Source organism: Leishmania braziliensis, chromosome 31 (genome assembly GCF_000002845.2).
Source record: "Leishmania braziliensis MHOM/BR/75/M2904 complete genome, chromosome 31".
NCBI classification, from domain to species: domain Eukaryota; phylum Euglenozoa; class Kinetoplastea; order Trypanosomatida; family Trypanosomatidae; genus Leishmania; species Leishmania braziliensis.
Genome location: NC_009323.2, coordinates 1,331,576 through 1,346,955, shown reverse-complemented (window position 1 = coordinate 1,346,955; position 15,380 = coordinate 1,331,576). Strand labels below are relative to the sequence as shown.

The window sequence follows — 15,380 nt, the reverse complement described above, 5'->3', positions numbered from 1 at the left end:
TTTTGAATCAGCGCCTACGCACTGTTTGTGCCATCGCCCTTCTGCCTCGTCCTCGAGAGAGGCACAGCAGTGGAGAGGGCCGAGGTGTCTTATCGCCTTTTGGCATTTACCCTTTTCCAGCTCACCTGCTCACCTTCTCTGTCTTGCTGAACGTGCCTCCTCTCCTCCCTTTCCACCGCACTCTTCTTTTCTCGTGCTGCTGCTTTGCGAACTGCACAGATGTTGCGCCGCTCTTCTGCGTGGCGTAATGTGCCGTTTCCGGTGCTCCGCAATGCCGAGGCCTTTCCACGGGTGGACCTCTGCATCATTGGAAGCGGCCCGGGAGGCATTGCGGCCGCCATGCGCGCTATCGAATACGGCAAATCGGTCTGCATCGTCGAATCCCGCCGCGTCGGTGGCGCGGATTTGTGGGGCGGAACGGTGCCCTCTAAAATGATGTGGGCAATTGCGGACTTCGCGGCCTCCCTGACAGGTCCAGCGTGTATGCAGGACTTGCTGAATTCGGATCAGGTGCGTCGCATGGTCGACAGCATCCCTAGCGAGCGCATCACACAGCTGCTGCAGAAGACGTGCGCCGAGAAGGAGAACGAGTACCGCACATTGTTGAAGGCCTCTGGGGTGCAGCTGATTGAAGGTAAGGCAGCATTTGCCAGCCCGAACGAAATCGACATCCACACAGAGGGCACCGGCGAGTATCGTTCTCTTCAAGCGGACAACATTGTCATCGCGACCGGTTCAAGGCCGCGCAGCCACGCCTTTGCCAAGTGTGATCACACCCGCATCCTGAACTCCACCGACGTCTTTCAGCGGCCGATACCGGCGAGTATGGTGGTAATCGGTGCCGGACCGATGGGGTGCGAGGTGGCGTCGATGTTCGCCAAGCTGGGCCGCACCAAGATCTACCTGGTGGACAAGGCAGCGCGTATCCTGCCCAAAGACGACGACGACGTCGCATTATATGTGCAGCGTCACCTCATCCGTCGTGGCGTCGTCATCCACCATGACTGCCGACTGTTTGACCTGGAGGCGGGGGAGGAGAACTGCCGGTACTCGGTGCGCAACATCCGCAGTGGCGACATTGACACCTTTCACGCCGAGCGTGCCATGCTTGCAGTGGGACGCCGGCCCAACCTCGAGGCGCTGGGCCTAGAGAACACAAAGATGCGGGTGGAGAATGGGCAGCTGGACTGCGACGAGTACAGCCGCTGCAAGCCGTACAAACATATTTACTGCATTGGAGACGCTACAGGGAAGCAGAAGACGGTGAACACTGCCCAAGCGGCGGGGCAGGCGGTGGTAGACACCATGTTTGGCTGCTCCCCCATGCTGGCTGTGAACACGAACGTCCTCAGGAACATTGCGACCGACATGTTCCTGGAGAACGAAGTGGCAAGCATCGGCCTAAGCGAGCAGCAGTGCCGTGCGAGGGGCATTAGCTACAGTGTGGCGAGGGTCGAGTACAGGCACCTCACCCGCTCCATCGTGATGGGGGAGAAGGACGGGTTTGTGAAGATGATTGTGACGAACGATAGCGAAAAGCGAGTGCTGGGTGTTCGTGCGGTGGGGCCGCACGCCGGCTCCGTCGTGGAGGTGGCCTCTTTGCCGATTCTCAACAACGAGTCCGTGTACACGATGCTCAAGCACAGCCCTGCTTACCCTTCGCTGGTGTCAGGGGTGACAGAGTGCGCTGCGATGCTGGTCCGTCGAGGTGCCCGGTGCTCAAACGTGGTGGACGGTATCTCCATCAAGGGCTGGGCCCCTGTCTGCAAGACGTAGTCTCAACGTGCGAAAAGGGCGAGCGTCACCTTCGTGTGTGTCTGTGCATTGGGGCAGCAGAGCTCTTTGTACAACGTAGGCACCCCTTGAAACCACTGTAAAGAGAGAGAGAGAGCTGCGCGCGATAAAGGCTCCTGACGTGTGGAGGGAAGACAAGGGTACTTCAAGGTGGAGCGGCCACCTGCTGTGACGCACGAGTGGTATACTTGGACTCTAGTGGCTGCCCTTTCAGAGTGGATTACATACGATCCCCAGTCGTTCCTCTGTTGCTCATCTCGTGCTGCGTTGTTGGACGACGTCTTTTACTCGTTTCGTGGATGTACTACCAACTCGTGGAAAAAAAGGAGGGGTCGTGTTTGCCCACCGCGCAGTGGAAGTGTCGCCCTGCTCGATCCGCCGATAAAGCACCGCTCCACTGCGCGGCTCATTCTTGTTGCGCATCGATAAGTTGAAGGACAGGGAGGCAATGCGCGCTGCAGCCGCACGTTTCTGCACCACTCACTTTGGAATGGAGGAGGACAATGTGATGCTCGCCACGGTGTTTTTGCGGGCCCCCCCTTTCCTGCCTTTCCTGCGTTTCCCCTCTCCCGATGCCCACACTCCTGCTGGGCCACCTTCAATCTCCCTCCCCCTCCCTCCCCCCTTTTCACCACATATTTCGCCTTCGCTGATATTGTCCCTCCTTCACACTGCCGCCAACGCTACACACGCCATTCACTTGATGCATTACATCAGCCCCCCTCCCCCCCCTCAGTCTTGTTCAGTGGTGGGTAAACACCTACTCCTCCTTTTCTCTCCAAAGGACTCGTGCCAGTCAGAGGGTTGTCGCAGTCGTGCACGAGCGGCATCGAGCAAACTAATCAGCGCCACAGTTCTGATTGACCTGCGAGGCAATGGGTGGTTTTTCAAAGGTGGAGGGCATTATCAGCAAGCTGCTGCTGAACCCGGCGCACAACACGGCCGCACCGAAACAAGATACGAATAACTCTCCCTCGTCTTATGTAAGACAGTCGCGGCTGCAGGCCTTCCAGGCAGAGACGGCGGCTGCGGCACCCAAGACGGGCTCAGCCAGCTACAGCCTTCAGACGCGAGGCAGCAGCGGTGGCAAGGCCCATGACATACGGGAGCTCGGGGGAGGGGAGATGACGGAAGAGGAGGTGGTGTACCTAGTGATGGAGTCGCGGAAGCTGTTCATGTCCCAGCCGATGCTGATTGAGATACGGGCCCCGGTCAACGTGTGCGGCGACGTGCACGGTCAGTATCACGACCTGCTGCGCCTCTTCCAGCTTGGAGGGTACCCACCAGATAGTAACTACATCTTCCTCGGCGACTACGTTGACCGTGGCGAGCAGTCGCTAGAGACTGTTTGCCTGCTTCTCGCCTACAAGCTGCACTTCCCCAACAACTTTTTCCTTCTCCGTGGCAACCACGAGAGCAGCAGCATTAACCGCATCTACGGCTTCTTCGACGAATGCAAGCGCCGCTACAGTGTCAAGCTCTGGAAGCTCTTTACGGACACCTTCAACTGCATGCCTGTCGCTGGTCTCATCGACGGGCGCATTCTGTGCATGCACGGCGGCCTTAGCCCGGAGCTGCACAGCCTAGATCAAATTCGTCGCATCCTTCGGCCCTCTGACGTACCGGATAGCGGTCTCATCTGCGATCTGCTCTGGTCGGACCCCGCCGATGACCCGATCACCGGCTTTGGTGAAAACGACCGTGGCGTGTCGTGGACCTTTGGCGAGAACGTGGTGGAGAACATCACTCAGGCGCTGGATCTCGACCTGATCTGCCGCGCGCACCAGGTCGTCGAGGAGGGCTATATGTTCTTCGCGAAACGGAAGCTGCTGACCGTCTTTTCGGCCCCCAACTACTGCGGGGAGTTCAACAACTATGGCGCCCTCCTGTGTGTCGATGAAAATCTCATGTGCAGCGTGAAGCAGCTCGTGCCGCTCTTCGAAGTAGACCTGGAGGAAGAAAGTTGACGAGGGGATGTGGTGTGTAGGGCATTTGCCGTGCGCGTATGGTACGGGGTTTCTTGCTGTAGGCCCTTTCTGCTCGCTCGCTCTCTCTGTTGATAGTGATGTTGAGGTTCTTATGTGTGCGCGTGTTCGTCGCCGCCCTCACCCGCGTACCGCGTTTCCCTGATTCGCCCAATGCCGTGCACAGAAGCTGATGCGCCGGCATTCTTTGAGAATGCCCCTTTCCCACCTCTCTCTTCCTTTCTGCGACCACACCGCGACAGATGCGCTCGTGTCTCTCCGTTTTGGCGAGCGCTCCTCCCATGTGTGGTTGCATCTCCTCTCTACAAGTGTTGCGCCCATATAGGGGTCTTTTCCACTCCCCTCTCGTTGACTTGAGTGTTACCGAAGTTTTTGGGCGCGCTCTCATTGTTTGTTCTCGATTTATCTCGTAGAGTAATGCGACACACTCTCCTGGCGATCTCGCCGTGGGTTACTCTTTACGGCACTGTGGAAGGCGTTTTTGGCAAATGATGGAGAGACGTTCTCTCTGCGTTAACACCACTCTTGCCAGTGGAGTAACACAACGCGCCTGCTTGTCGCTGTTGTAGCAGCTTGAGGCAAGCCTCACCCCGCCTGCCCGCCCGTCCTCCTTGGGTGAGGTCTGTACTCGCCTTCTTGGACATACATACCCACCTACACTGGCAGGCAGCTTGGGTTCGTTTCTCTCCATTAAACGCGCACGGGCTCTTCATGCGAGCGCTGCTGCTGCTGCTGCTGCCTGCCTGCCTTTTCTCTCTGTTTTCCCCCGCTCTCTCTGGTGGGGTTAGCCGGAGGGGGAGGGAAGACACCAGCGCGCTGTTCGCTGGTTGTGTGCTCTCTGCCTCTCTGCTCCATGGCGTGTACGGTTGTCTCTCTCGTGCGTGTGTGTGTCTGTGTGCCTACATTCTCATGGATGAGATGTGGCTCATCCTTTTTCGAATTGTGTCGTCTTGTATATGCTGGAAGCGAAGCTGCGAGTTTGCTTCCCTCTTCTTTGGCCTGTGCGACGCTCAGTGAAGGCGTCGGTGCTGATGAGCACACGAGGTTTTTTTGCTGAGCTGCGCAGCGTCTCTGCGCCGCTGTCTGTGTGGCCACTTGTTGCGCGCTTTTGTGGCTTAGGGCGTTCACATCTTCTTCATGTTTTGTGTCACTGTTGCTCGTCTCCCAGCTCAAATAGTGAAGCGGGACTTGTTGTTGTTGGGAGAACATAGAGAAGACTTTCGGCATCTCATCCGTGCCTGGGCAGAAAGGCAAGCGATTCTTGCAGTGTTGTCGTTGCTGCAGTGACTTGAGCCGCTTTCTACGTCGTATCTGTAAAAGTGTCCGCTTTCTGGGCCTTCCTCTCCCTCTAGCGCGAATGAAACCTCAACTCCGTGCAGCCCCTTCATCTTTTTCCACTCGAGCTTGTGTTTGCTCTATTGGTCGTGCGCTCTCTCTCTCTCTCTCTTCATTCGCCACCCGCTTACAGAGGCTTTGTAGCCGCTCAGATGCGTCGACAACTCCTTGCAGCCCAGAGCGCAGCTTCGGTGCTGGACTGCTTTCCGTCAGTTGGGCCTCATTCTCCTCCTCTCTTTTCCTCAAGAGCTTAAGCTCCCACTTGTCTGCACACCTCCTCGCTGGGGGTATCTATGCCGACTGACATACCCGTGTCTCCTTAGACGTACACCCACTCAATCCCTTTTGGTTTCGTTTCCCGTCTGTAGTACACTACCGCCCACAACCCTCCAGCGCCGAGGCGTTTATCGAGCCTCCTTCGAATTGGCAGACGCCGCCCAAGGCAAAAGGAGGTGCGTGCCGATGCTGTGGAATCAGTCAAGCAGGCGTTCCCAGCTGATGTGCAGCTGCATGCGTACACCCCCATGGAGGCACCGAATGAACATTGCACTGTCTTCTCGCATGATGACGGCGAGGGCCGCAATAGCACGGCAAGTAGAAACGAGCAGGCTCGCTACCCATCGCAGCCCTCATCGCTGCCTGCCCCCTTGGCGACCACACCCTACACGGACAGCTGGCCTCCGTATGTTCTGCTCCTCGTCTTTTGCTTGACCGTGGCTGCGGTGGGGATCGGCGGGAATGCAGCTCGTGTGGCCCTGAAGAACTGCTTTGCGAAGAGCCACTTCTTTCCGAAGTACCGCTACATCGGGCCCAATTGTCTGGGGAGTTTTTTGATGGGCCTCTTTGTAGTCGCCCTTCCACCCGAAGCAGCACTGCCCTTGACCCACCGCGCCCTCTGCGTGGGGTTCTGCGGCAGCTTTACGACGTTCAGCTCGTGGGTTGTCCAGGTGATGGCTCAGGACACCGCCGCAGATGCCTTTGAGCACCTCTTCCTTGGTGGCACAACGCCTGTTGTGTTCTTCCTCTGGGGCCGTGACTGCGGTCGTGGCGTGCGGTGGTGCTGCGCCCATGTAACTGACTCTCCCTGGGGGACATGGCCATCACATCGCTCGTTGCTTCGTGTCACTGATGCCGCCCTGTTTGTTCTTGTGGCTCTGGCCGCAATTCTAGCATTGGTTCTTGTGCAGGTGTCCATCAACGAGGGCGGCACCCAAGTCCTCTCCACCGACGACGTGCGCGTGGTGGTGCTCGCCCCTGCCGGCGCGGTCGTCCGCTTTCTGCTCTCTTTCTGCTGGAACAAGAAGGCGTGTGTCGCTCAGTTCCCCATTGGGCACGCTGGCCGCCAACCTGCTAGGCGTACTGCTCACCATCGTTAAACTCAATATGGAGCCTAACCACCTCTTCTATGAATGGTCGGTGGTTCTGCAGGAAGGCATTGGCGGCGCGCTCTCTACCGTCTCCTCCCTCGCGAGTGAGGTAGTTGGCTTCTATGGCGGCGGGCGGGTACTCTTCGCATACACCTACGCACTGGTGTCAATTGGCCTCAGCGTCTTTATTGCCGGCATTGGTCGACCTCAAATTTACCGCCGCTCTGTGAGCTGATCATCTTTGATGACCGCCACGCAGGAAAGAAGTGCGCAGTGACAGTGATGAGGCGCAGTGCGTCTCGTAGGTCGAGCGCGCTGCTTGGTCGCCTGACACCACCTTCGGTCTCGCCTTTTCCTTGTGTGTATGGGTGTGTGAGCGCACAGGTGCGTATTCCCTCTCGCTGGCCTGCACGTGTGTACCCCCTCCCCAGGCTGCGATTGCAACGCAACGGAGACGAAACAAAGATGGCGTTCATGTCGAAGCGAAGTGACAAGGCGACGGCTGCACCGCGCGCTTGCTGAAAAGCCTATACTCGCCCATTGCGGTACTCTTTGCATGGACAAGCTGAGCCGGTAGCGCTCTCACACCCTCTCGCGATTTCACTCGTAACATGCGCTCATGCCGTTTGCCCCTTCACTCTCTCCTCCGCCGTACCGCTTTACCTCTGTCCTTCACATTCACTCTCGCTGCAGTTGTGTGCGCGTGTGTGTGCCTCGCATTTCACGCGCATCTCTGTAGCCAGCTTTGTCAGACTCCCCTCCCTCCACTCATCGTCGCTGTCGCGTCAGCGGAGCCGCCCCAACCTCGGAAGTCGCACTGCTCTTGTGCTATCTAAAACTCGTGTTCAGCAGCAGTGGGAAGGAGCCGCAACGCTTTCAAAAGGGGAGGGGGGCTATTGTGAGTCATTTGCTTCTCCTTCGGTGTTTGGTGCCTTCGGGCCTCGGGGAAGCGCTGAACACCCGCAGCCGTCTTTGGCGTGGCGCTTTTCACCGCCCTCCCACCGACTCTTTTCTAACGCGTTTTTCCCTCTCTCCCTCCCTCGACAAACCGGCCAACTTGATAAAGATGTCGGGTGGTGCACCTCTCCCGCCTTCGCAGATGCCGCTGCAGAAGGTTCACGAAGTACAGTTTGAGGTGTTCAAGGAGTCGCAGATTAAGGCCTACGCCAAGTGCATCGTTGAGCATGCCAAATCCTACGAACACGGTCAGCCGGTGCGTGGTGGCATCAACGACCTGCGCATGGGCACAACAGACTTCGAGTACAGCTGTGAGACCTGCGGGCTAAAGCACCCGGAATGCCCTGGTCACTTTGGCTACGTGGAGCTGGCCGAGCCGATCTTTAACATCAATGTATTCGACATCGTGCTGATAGCCCTTAAGTGTGTCTGCAAGTACTGCGGCGCGCTGCTGATGGACACAAACGACCCGTCAGAGCTGAAGAAGATTGCCCACCTGCAGGGCCTCAACCGCCTGCGCATGGTTGCCAAGCTCTGCGGCAGTGTGTGCAAGCGCAGCAAGGACATTCAGGGCTGTGAGGGCAAGGGACGTCAGCCGCGCATCGGCCGCTTTGCCGGTATCTACCCGGGCCTGCAGATCAAGGTTACTCAGGAGGAGCAGGATTATGTGTGGCACGCCGATAACGCGTGGCAGGTGCTGGACCGTGTGTCAGACAGCGACGCCCTAATCATGGGCTTCGACCCGCGCTGCTGCCACCCGCGCGACTTGATTCTCACGGTACTGCCCATCCCCCCACCGCAAGTCCGCCCTGCCGTCTCCTTCGGCTCAGCCAAGTCGGATGATGAGCTCACCCACCAAATCATGTCCATTGTGAAGCGCAACATTCAGCTGCGCAAAGACAAGGAGTCCGGCGTCAAGGCAGCCGTGGATCGCTCGCGCGCGCTTTTGCAGGAGCACGTTGCTACGTTCTTCAACAACGCCTCCACCTTTTACAAGCCCGCCAAGGTGGGTGACACGAAGAAGCTCAAGTCTCTCACGGAGCGGCTGAAGGGGAAGTACGGCCGGCTGCGTGGCAATTTGATGGGCAAACGCGTCGACTTCTCGGCCCGTACAGTCATCACCGGCGACCCCAACATCGACGTCGACGAGGTCGGTGTGCCGTTCTCTGTCGCCATGACGCTGACCTTCCCGGAGCGGGTAAACGTGATCAACAAAAAGCGTCTCACGGATTTTGTGCAGCGCGTCACGTACCCCTCGGCCAACTACGTCATCCGGCCGAATGGCAACGTGACAAAGTTGGCCCTCGTGAAGGATCGCAGTGCCGTCAACCTCGACGTCGGCGACGTTGTCGAGCGCCACATCATCGATGGCGACGTCGTGCTTTTCAACCGGCAGCCGACGCTGCACCGCATGAGTATGATGGGGCACCGCGTCCGCGTGCTCAACTACAACACTTTCCGCCTTAACCTGTCCTGCACAACACCGTACAACGCCGACTTTGACGGTGATGAGATGAACCTGCATGTTCCGCAGTCGCTCTTGACTAAGGCGGAGCTGATTGAGATGATGATGGTACCGAAGAACTTCGTGTCGCCGAACAAGTCAGCGCCGTGTATGGGCATCGTGCAAGACAGCCTGCTCGGCAGCTACCGTCTCACCGACAAGGACACGTTTGTCGACAAGTACTTCATTCAGAGCGTTGCCCTCTGGTTGGATCTGTGGGAGCTGCCGATCCCGGCCATCCTGAAGCCGCGCCCGCTCTGGACCGGAAAGCAGATCTTCTCGCTGATCCTGCCGGAGGTTAACCACCCCGCCTCGCCGTACGACAAGCCACCCTTCCCGCACAACGACAAGAAGATCATGATCCAACGTGGGCAACTCCTGGTGGGCTCCATCACGAAGGGCGTCGTCGGCGCCGCGCCGGGGTCTCTTATTCACGTCATCTTCAACGAACGCGGCTCCGATGAGGTGGCCAAGTTCATCAACGGCGTCCAGCGGGTCACAACGTACTTCAACTACTGCTTTGCCTTCTCGGTTGGTGTGCAAGACACCGTGGCTGATGCGACAACACTCAAGGAGATGAACAATGTACTCCACAAGACCCGCCAGTCTGTCGAGAAGATCGGCGCCGCGGCGAACAACGGCAAGCTGACCCGCAAGGCTGGCATGTCGCTGTTGCAGTCCTTCGAGGCGGATGTGAATAGTGCCCTGAACAAGTGCCGTGAGGAGGCGGCGAAGAAGGCGCTGAGTAACGTGCGCCGCACGAACAGCTTTAAGGTGATGATCGAGGCCGGCAGCAAAGGGAGTGACCTAAATATTTGCCAAATCGCTGTGTTTGTCGGACAGCAAAACGTCGCGGGCAGTCGCATCCCTTTCGGCTTCCGCCGCCGCACGCTGCCACACTTCATGTTGGACGACTACGGTGAGACCTCGCGGGGCATGGCGACGCGCGGGTACGTGGAGGGACTGCAACCGCACGAGTTTTACTTCCACACCATGGCAGGGCGTGAAGGGCTTATCGACACAGCCGTCAAGACGTCCGATACAGGATACTTGCAGCGCAAGCTTGTGAAGGCGCTGGAGGACGTGCACGCCTCGTACGACGGCACGGTGCGGAATGCGAACCAGGAGCTCATCCAGTTGGTGTACGGCGAGGACGGCCTGGACGGTGCCCGCATTGAGGGCAACCAGGCCTTCCCGATCCCGCACATGACCAACTGTGAGCTTGTCGACAAGTACCGCTACGAGTACAACGACGAGGGTAGCTTCTCGGAGAACATGGGCGGCCATTACATGGATCCGTTTGTACGTGACTCGCTGCTACGCGACCCGCAGAGCGTGCTGAAGCTGCAAGAGGAGTTCGACCAACTGGTGAAGGATCGCGCGATGTCGCGCCTCGTTATCGACATGGAAGACAAGAACAAGCTCAAGATGAACCTCCCCGTGAACGTAGCGCGGCTCATCCAGAACGCGCGCACGACGATGGGTAAGCGCAGCCAGGTGTCCAACCTAAACCCGATCACTGTGATCAACCGCGTGCGGGAGCTGCAGGAGGACCTCGTGCAGTTGTTTCCCTCTTACCACAAAGACTACAACGGTCGCTTCGTTAATGTGCTGAGCCAGCAGCGTGTGGAGCGGGCCCTGACGCTCTTCGGCATTCACCTGCGCCAGGTCCTCGGCTCGAAGCGGGTGCTGAAGGAGTACAAGCTGAACGACAAGGCGTTCGAGTACTTGCTAAAGGAAATCCGCACCAAGTACCAGCAGTCCCTCATCACCCCTGGTGAGATCATCGGCGCCATTGCCGCGCAGTCGTGCGGGGAGCCAGCGACGCAGATGACACTGAACACGTTCCACAATGCTGGCATTTCATCCAAGAACGTGACCCTCGGCGTGCCGCGACTGCTGGAGCTGTTGAATGTGAGCAAAAACCAGCGCAACGCCAGTGTGGCCGTCTGTCTAATTCGAGAGTACCAAAAACGCAACAAAGCTCAGGAGGCACAGCAGTTCATTGAGTACTGTACGCTGGCGAACATCACGACGACGGTGCAGATCATCTATGACCCCAACCCCCGCAACACCGTCGTTGCCGAGGACGAGGAGATGATCCGGTGGGAGCAGGCGGTGATGAATGAGGAAGAAGAGGAGCAGGATGTGGAGCAGCCACCGTCCCCCTTCATTGCACGACTTATCCTTGACAGCGACCTCTTCAATGACAAGCGACTTAACATGAAAGATGTGAAGAGCGCGATCCGGCAGGTGGACGACACCTACACGGTGCAGGCGAACATGGAGAACGACGGGCAGCGCATTGTGCGGCTGCGTCCGCGCAAGTGTACCGGGGCAGACTCCGTCCCGGCGCTCACGAAGGCGGTCGCGCAGCTGCTGCAGAGCGTTCACCTACGCGGTATCCCTGGCATCAAGAAGACACTGCTGAAGGAGGGCAACACATTCCGCGTTGACCCCGAGACGGGTGGAATGAAGAACGAGTCGAGTTGGATGGTGGACACCGAGGGCACGGCGCTGCAGCGCATCTTCGTCGGCGTGGTGAACAACGAGGGCAAAAACATCATTGATTTTGTCAAGACCAGCAGCAACAAAATCCCTGAGGTGGTGTCCGTGCTGGGCATCGAGGCGGCGCGGCGCAAGTTGCTTTTTGAGCTGCGCGAGGCGTATCTCGCCTATGGGCTGAACATCAACTATCGTCACTACACCATCCTCGTTGACACCATGTGCCAGCGTGGTTACCTGATGGCCGTTAGCCGTACTGGGATTAACCGCAGCGAGACATCTGGGCCGCTGATGCGGTGCTCCTTCGAGGAAACAGTGAAGGTGCTCATGACAGCGGCCGCGTTTGGTGAGAAGGATCCGGTACGCGGCGTCTCTGCAAACCTCGTGCTCGGCAACCAGGCCCGTATCGGCACTGGCTTGTTTGACCTGATGCTGGACATGAGCAAGCTGCAGCATGTGGTGCCACTCGATAAGGCCACTGAGGCTCGAACCTCGAACGTGTACCACACCGACACATCTGTCGCACCAGGCTCCTCGACACTGCAGGGGCCTTACGGTGAGCTGCCGCCGTCAACTGTGCACGAGAACAGCTCTCTTGCAGCCGGGACGTCCTCCGTATACCCACCCCACAGGGGAGCTGGCCTGTACGGCGGCATCCCGATCGAGGCGAGCGCAGTGCAGTTTAGCAGTATCCTGCCAACGACGATGGGAGCTGCCTTGGTCGCCTCGAACACAAGCGAGTACCAGAGCAGCCACCATCTGTCTGGTGCCTCGACGTACTTAGCATCGTCGGCGTTGCCAAGCACGAGCGCGCTTGATACCGAACTGTCCTCATACCACCTGCAGTCCGCTGCCAACTCTACTGCTTACGGTTACGCGCCCATGGTAGCCCCTAGGATACCCATGCCTGGTGGTGCTCAACTACCCGTCGGTGAGGGTGGCAGCATTTCATACCCATACGAGGCGTCAAACGGCGATCTCTTCGGCTCCCTCGGCGGCGCAGCCAGCTCACGGGCGAGTGCACCCTACGACCCCACTCAGCAGCTGTCTCAGGAGTTCTCACCCACCGAGGAGCAGGAGGAGCAGTGACGGTGAGGAGCTGCAGTCGCGAGTACGAAGAATGTCTGCCACCCTGCAGTGTCACAGGAGATGCGCTTCAGGTTTCCCCATTTGTCCATTTATGCCCTGTGCTGCTCGTGTTGGATGCGCTCTTGCGAAAAGCTCCGCTCTAGTCGTCTGTCGCGGGTGGTTGGCTCTCTCGCTTCCGGTGCTCCTATAGCCCTACGCTGGCGTGGTAGACGCACGACGAGTCCGTCTGCGCCCCATCACGTGTTTTCACCAGCGCGCTTCTCAAGAGCACTTCTCCTCCCCTCTGTGTGCGACTTATTTTAAGCACCGAAAAAAAAAAGAGCGACTTCGGCATGCCTAAAGCGTTGCCTGTAGAGAGGCGCGGAATGACTCGCACTGTTCGGTGCCTCTGTGGGTGCGCGCCTGCGCGCACCTCCTCTGCTCGATGGGCTGAGGTGAGCAGCGACGGCCGGGTGATGAGGGTGGCGTGCGGCGTGGCCCTATTTGAATTTGTGCTGCGATTGCCTCTTTGCTAAGCTCGAGAAAGAAAAAAGGCGGTGCTGAGCGGATACCTCAGAGAAGAGAGAAACGGGCAAGCGGCAGCCCCTCGGCATCGTTGCAGAGAAGCGGGGCTTCTCGTAATGGCGCTGCGCCCCCACACACACCCATACTTTGGAGAAAGGCTCCTCCTTCTCGGTGCTGTGCGTGCGTCGTGCACTCATAAATTCCCTTGTGGGTACGGGCGTCTCCACGCCCCCTTCCTCTCTTGCCGTCTTGTGTGACGTGCTGAGTACTCTTCTGCTCCTTCTCATCCCCACTTTCCTGTCTTTCCCTCTCCCCTGTGCTTCACGTAATTTTGGGGGGCTCACAGTTTGGCGCACTACCTCGCGCAGGTGTATTCATTCAGCTTCATCCTCCTTCTCTGTGACGACTACGTATAGCGCCTGCGATCTCTTCTTCTTTTTGTTTCCAGAGTGTTTTCTCTGTGGGCCACCACGATCGAAGCATGACTCAGCGGACAATGTTGGCCGCCGTCGTTGGCGTTCTGGTCCTCTGTGTGTGCCTGGTGCAGGCGGAGATCTTCTTCCACGAGGAGTTCAACACGCTGGACGGGTGGGTGCAGTCGGAACACAAGGACGACTACGGCAAAGTCGAACTTTCGGCGGGTGCGCTTCACGTGGATGCCGCCAAGGAGCAGGGCATGAAGCTCACGGAGGACTCTAAGTTCTACGCCATCTCGAAGGAGCTGCCGACGCCAGTCTCAAACGATGGCAAGCCCCTCGTTATCTCTTTTTCTGTCAAGAACGAGCAGAATCTGAAATGCGGTGGCGCGTACCTCAAGTTCTTCTCCGAACTGAACCAGAAAGACTTACATAGCGAGTCTCCGTACTGGCTGATGTTCGGCCCCGACGTCTGCGGCTTTCAAAATCGCCTGCACTTCATCTTTAACTACAACGACGAAAACCACCTCTGGAGAAGCTTCTGGAGGTTGACTAAAGAGTTGAATGAAAAAGCCACGCACGTCTACACGGTCCAAATTTCGCCGAATAACACGTATCAGCTGTACGTCGATGGCAAGTACATCCAGGAGGGGTCGTTGGTGGACGAGTGGGAGATGCTGCCGCCAAAGACCATAGCCGACCCTGAGGAGAAGAAGCCGAGCAATTGGATCGAGGATTCAATGATGGATGATCCGTATGACACCAAGCCGGAGGACTGGGACGACGAGCTGCCCACCATCGCCGACGACACGGCTGTAAAACCGGATGACTGGGTCGACGAGGAAGACGGCGAGTGGGAGGCCCCGCGGATTCCGAACCCGAAGTACCGCGGTGCATGGGTGCCTCGCCGCATCGATAACCCGAACTACAAGGGTGTGTGGAGTCCCCAGCAGATCCCTAACCCAGACTACAAGGAGGATCCAAACCTCTACAAGTCGCCGGCGCCCCTGAAGTACGTCGGCATCGACGTTTGGCAGGTGGAGAGCGGCAGCATCTTTGACAATATCATAATTGGCGACGACCTTCAGGAGGTGCTGAAGGTGGTGGAGAGCACGTACGGCGCCATGGCCGAGGATGAGATGAACCTCATTGAGGCCGAAGCCGAGGAGAGGCAGAGGAAGGAAAGGAAGCAGGAGGAGGAGAATTCCCTGACGGAGCAGGAGAAGGAGAATTCCGTGACGGAGCACGTGGAAGAGGAAACCGAAGCGCCGGTTGCCCTCAACGGCGCCAACGACAATGAAGGTAATCAGGACTCCAATAATGAGGACCTCTAATGCGTGCCTGTGCAGCACTGTAGCCGTACGTCTACGTCTCTGAGTGTATTTTACTCTTCTCCCTTCTCCTCTCGCTCGCTCGCAGTCTCTTGCACTTGTGTGCTCTTCAACACTCTCGCAGTATTCTCCCAAAGTGAAGTGAAGCGGAGAAGACTGAAGCAAGTAGGCAAGCGAGACAACCGACACATTCAATGGGGCGTCGTCTTCTCTGCGGGCGAATTGCGGAGGTGAGCGAATCTGCACTGTCAGACATAGCCCTGTGTAACGCAGTAAACCGAAAAAAAACGGCAAGAGAGTGTGCGTGTGTGTGTGTGGGGGGGGGGGGGTCGTGCTGGCTATCGTTGGGCTCTGCACTCTCGCGTAGCTCCGTATTGTTCTCCTCCTCTCTTTACGCGCCTTCGGTTTTTACTTTCCTTACGTGCCAAGTGCGTGCCTGACACCCCCCTTCCCCATATCGACAGTATTACTGGGCTTTTCATACGTGTCGACAAAGGGGGTGCAGGTGCTGCTCGCGTGCGGGAGGAGGAGGAGGAGGAGGGTTGAGGGAGTGAGGCACCAAGAGAAGAGGGAGAAGGAGAGCGTCGGGTACT

At 58.0% G+C, this 15,380-nt stretch overlaps 5 protein-coding genes across 5 annotated transcripts; all 5 read left to right on the top strand.

Moving 5' to 3' along the window:
• Nucleotides 1-219: 219 nt before the first annotated feature.
• LBRM_31_2980 (2-oxoglutarate dehydrogenase, e3 component,lipoamidedehydrogenase-like protein) lies at nucleotides 220-1,776 on the top strand (the record flags this gene model as incomplete). Its single annotated transcript, XM_001567239.2, has 1 exon — nucleotides 220-1,776. One exon carries the CDS (start codon nucleotides 220-222, stop codon nucleotides 1,774-1,776), a length of 1,557 nt encoding a protein of 518 aa, XP_001567289.2.
• An 893-nt stretch (nucleotides 1,777-2,669) lies between these two features.
• Nucleotides 2,670-3,761, top strand: LBRM_31_2970 (putative serine/threonine protein phosphatase pp1(5.9); the record flags this gene model as incomplete). Its single annotated transcript, XM_001567238.1, has 1 exon — nucleotides 2,670-3,761. One exon carries the CDS (start codon nucleotides 2,670-2,672, stop codon nucleotides 3,759-3,761), a length of 1,092 nt encoding a protein of 363 aa, XP_001567288.1.
• A 1,877-nt stretch (nucleotides 3,762-5,638) lies between these two features.
• LBRM_31_2960 (conserved hypothetical protein) lies at nucleotides 5,639-6,490 on the top strand (the record flags this gene model as incomplete). The annotated part of the gene is made up of 1 exon (XM_001567237.2): nucleotides 5,639-6,490. One exon carries the CDS (start codon nucleotides 5,639-5,641, stop codon nucleotides 6,488-6,490), a length of 852 nt encoding a protein of 283 aa, XP_001567287.2.
• Nucleotides 6,491-7,547: 1,057 nt separating this feature from the next.
• Nucleotides 7,548-12,536, top strand: LBRM_31_2950 (RNA polymerase ii largest subunit; the record flags this gene model as incomplete). The annotated part of the gene is made up of 1 exon (XM_001567236.2): nucleotides 7,548-12,536. The coding sequence occupies one exon, from the start codon at nucleotides 7,548-7,550 to the stop codon at nucleotides 12,534-12,536; it is 4,989 nt and encodes a 1,662-aa protein (XP_001567286.1).
• Nucleotides 12,537-13,521: 985 nt separating this feature from the next.
• Nucleotides 13,522-14,790, top strand: LBRM_31_2940 (putative calreticulin; the record flags this gene model as incomplete). Its single annotated transcript, XM_001567235.2, has 1 exon — nucleotides 13,522-14,790. The coding sequence occupies one exon, from the start codon at nucleotides 13,522-13,524 to the stop codon at nucleotides 14,788-14,790; it is 1,269 nt and encodes a 422-aa protein (XP_001567285.2).
• Between the last annotated feature and the right edge of the window lie 590 nt (nucleotides 14,791-15,380).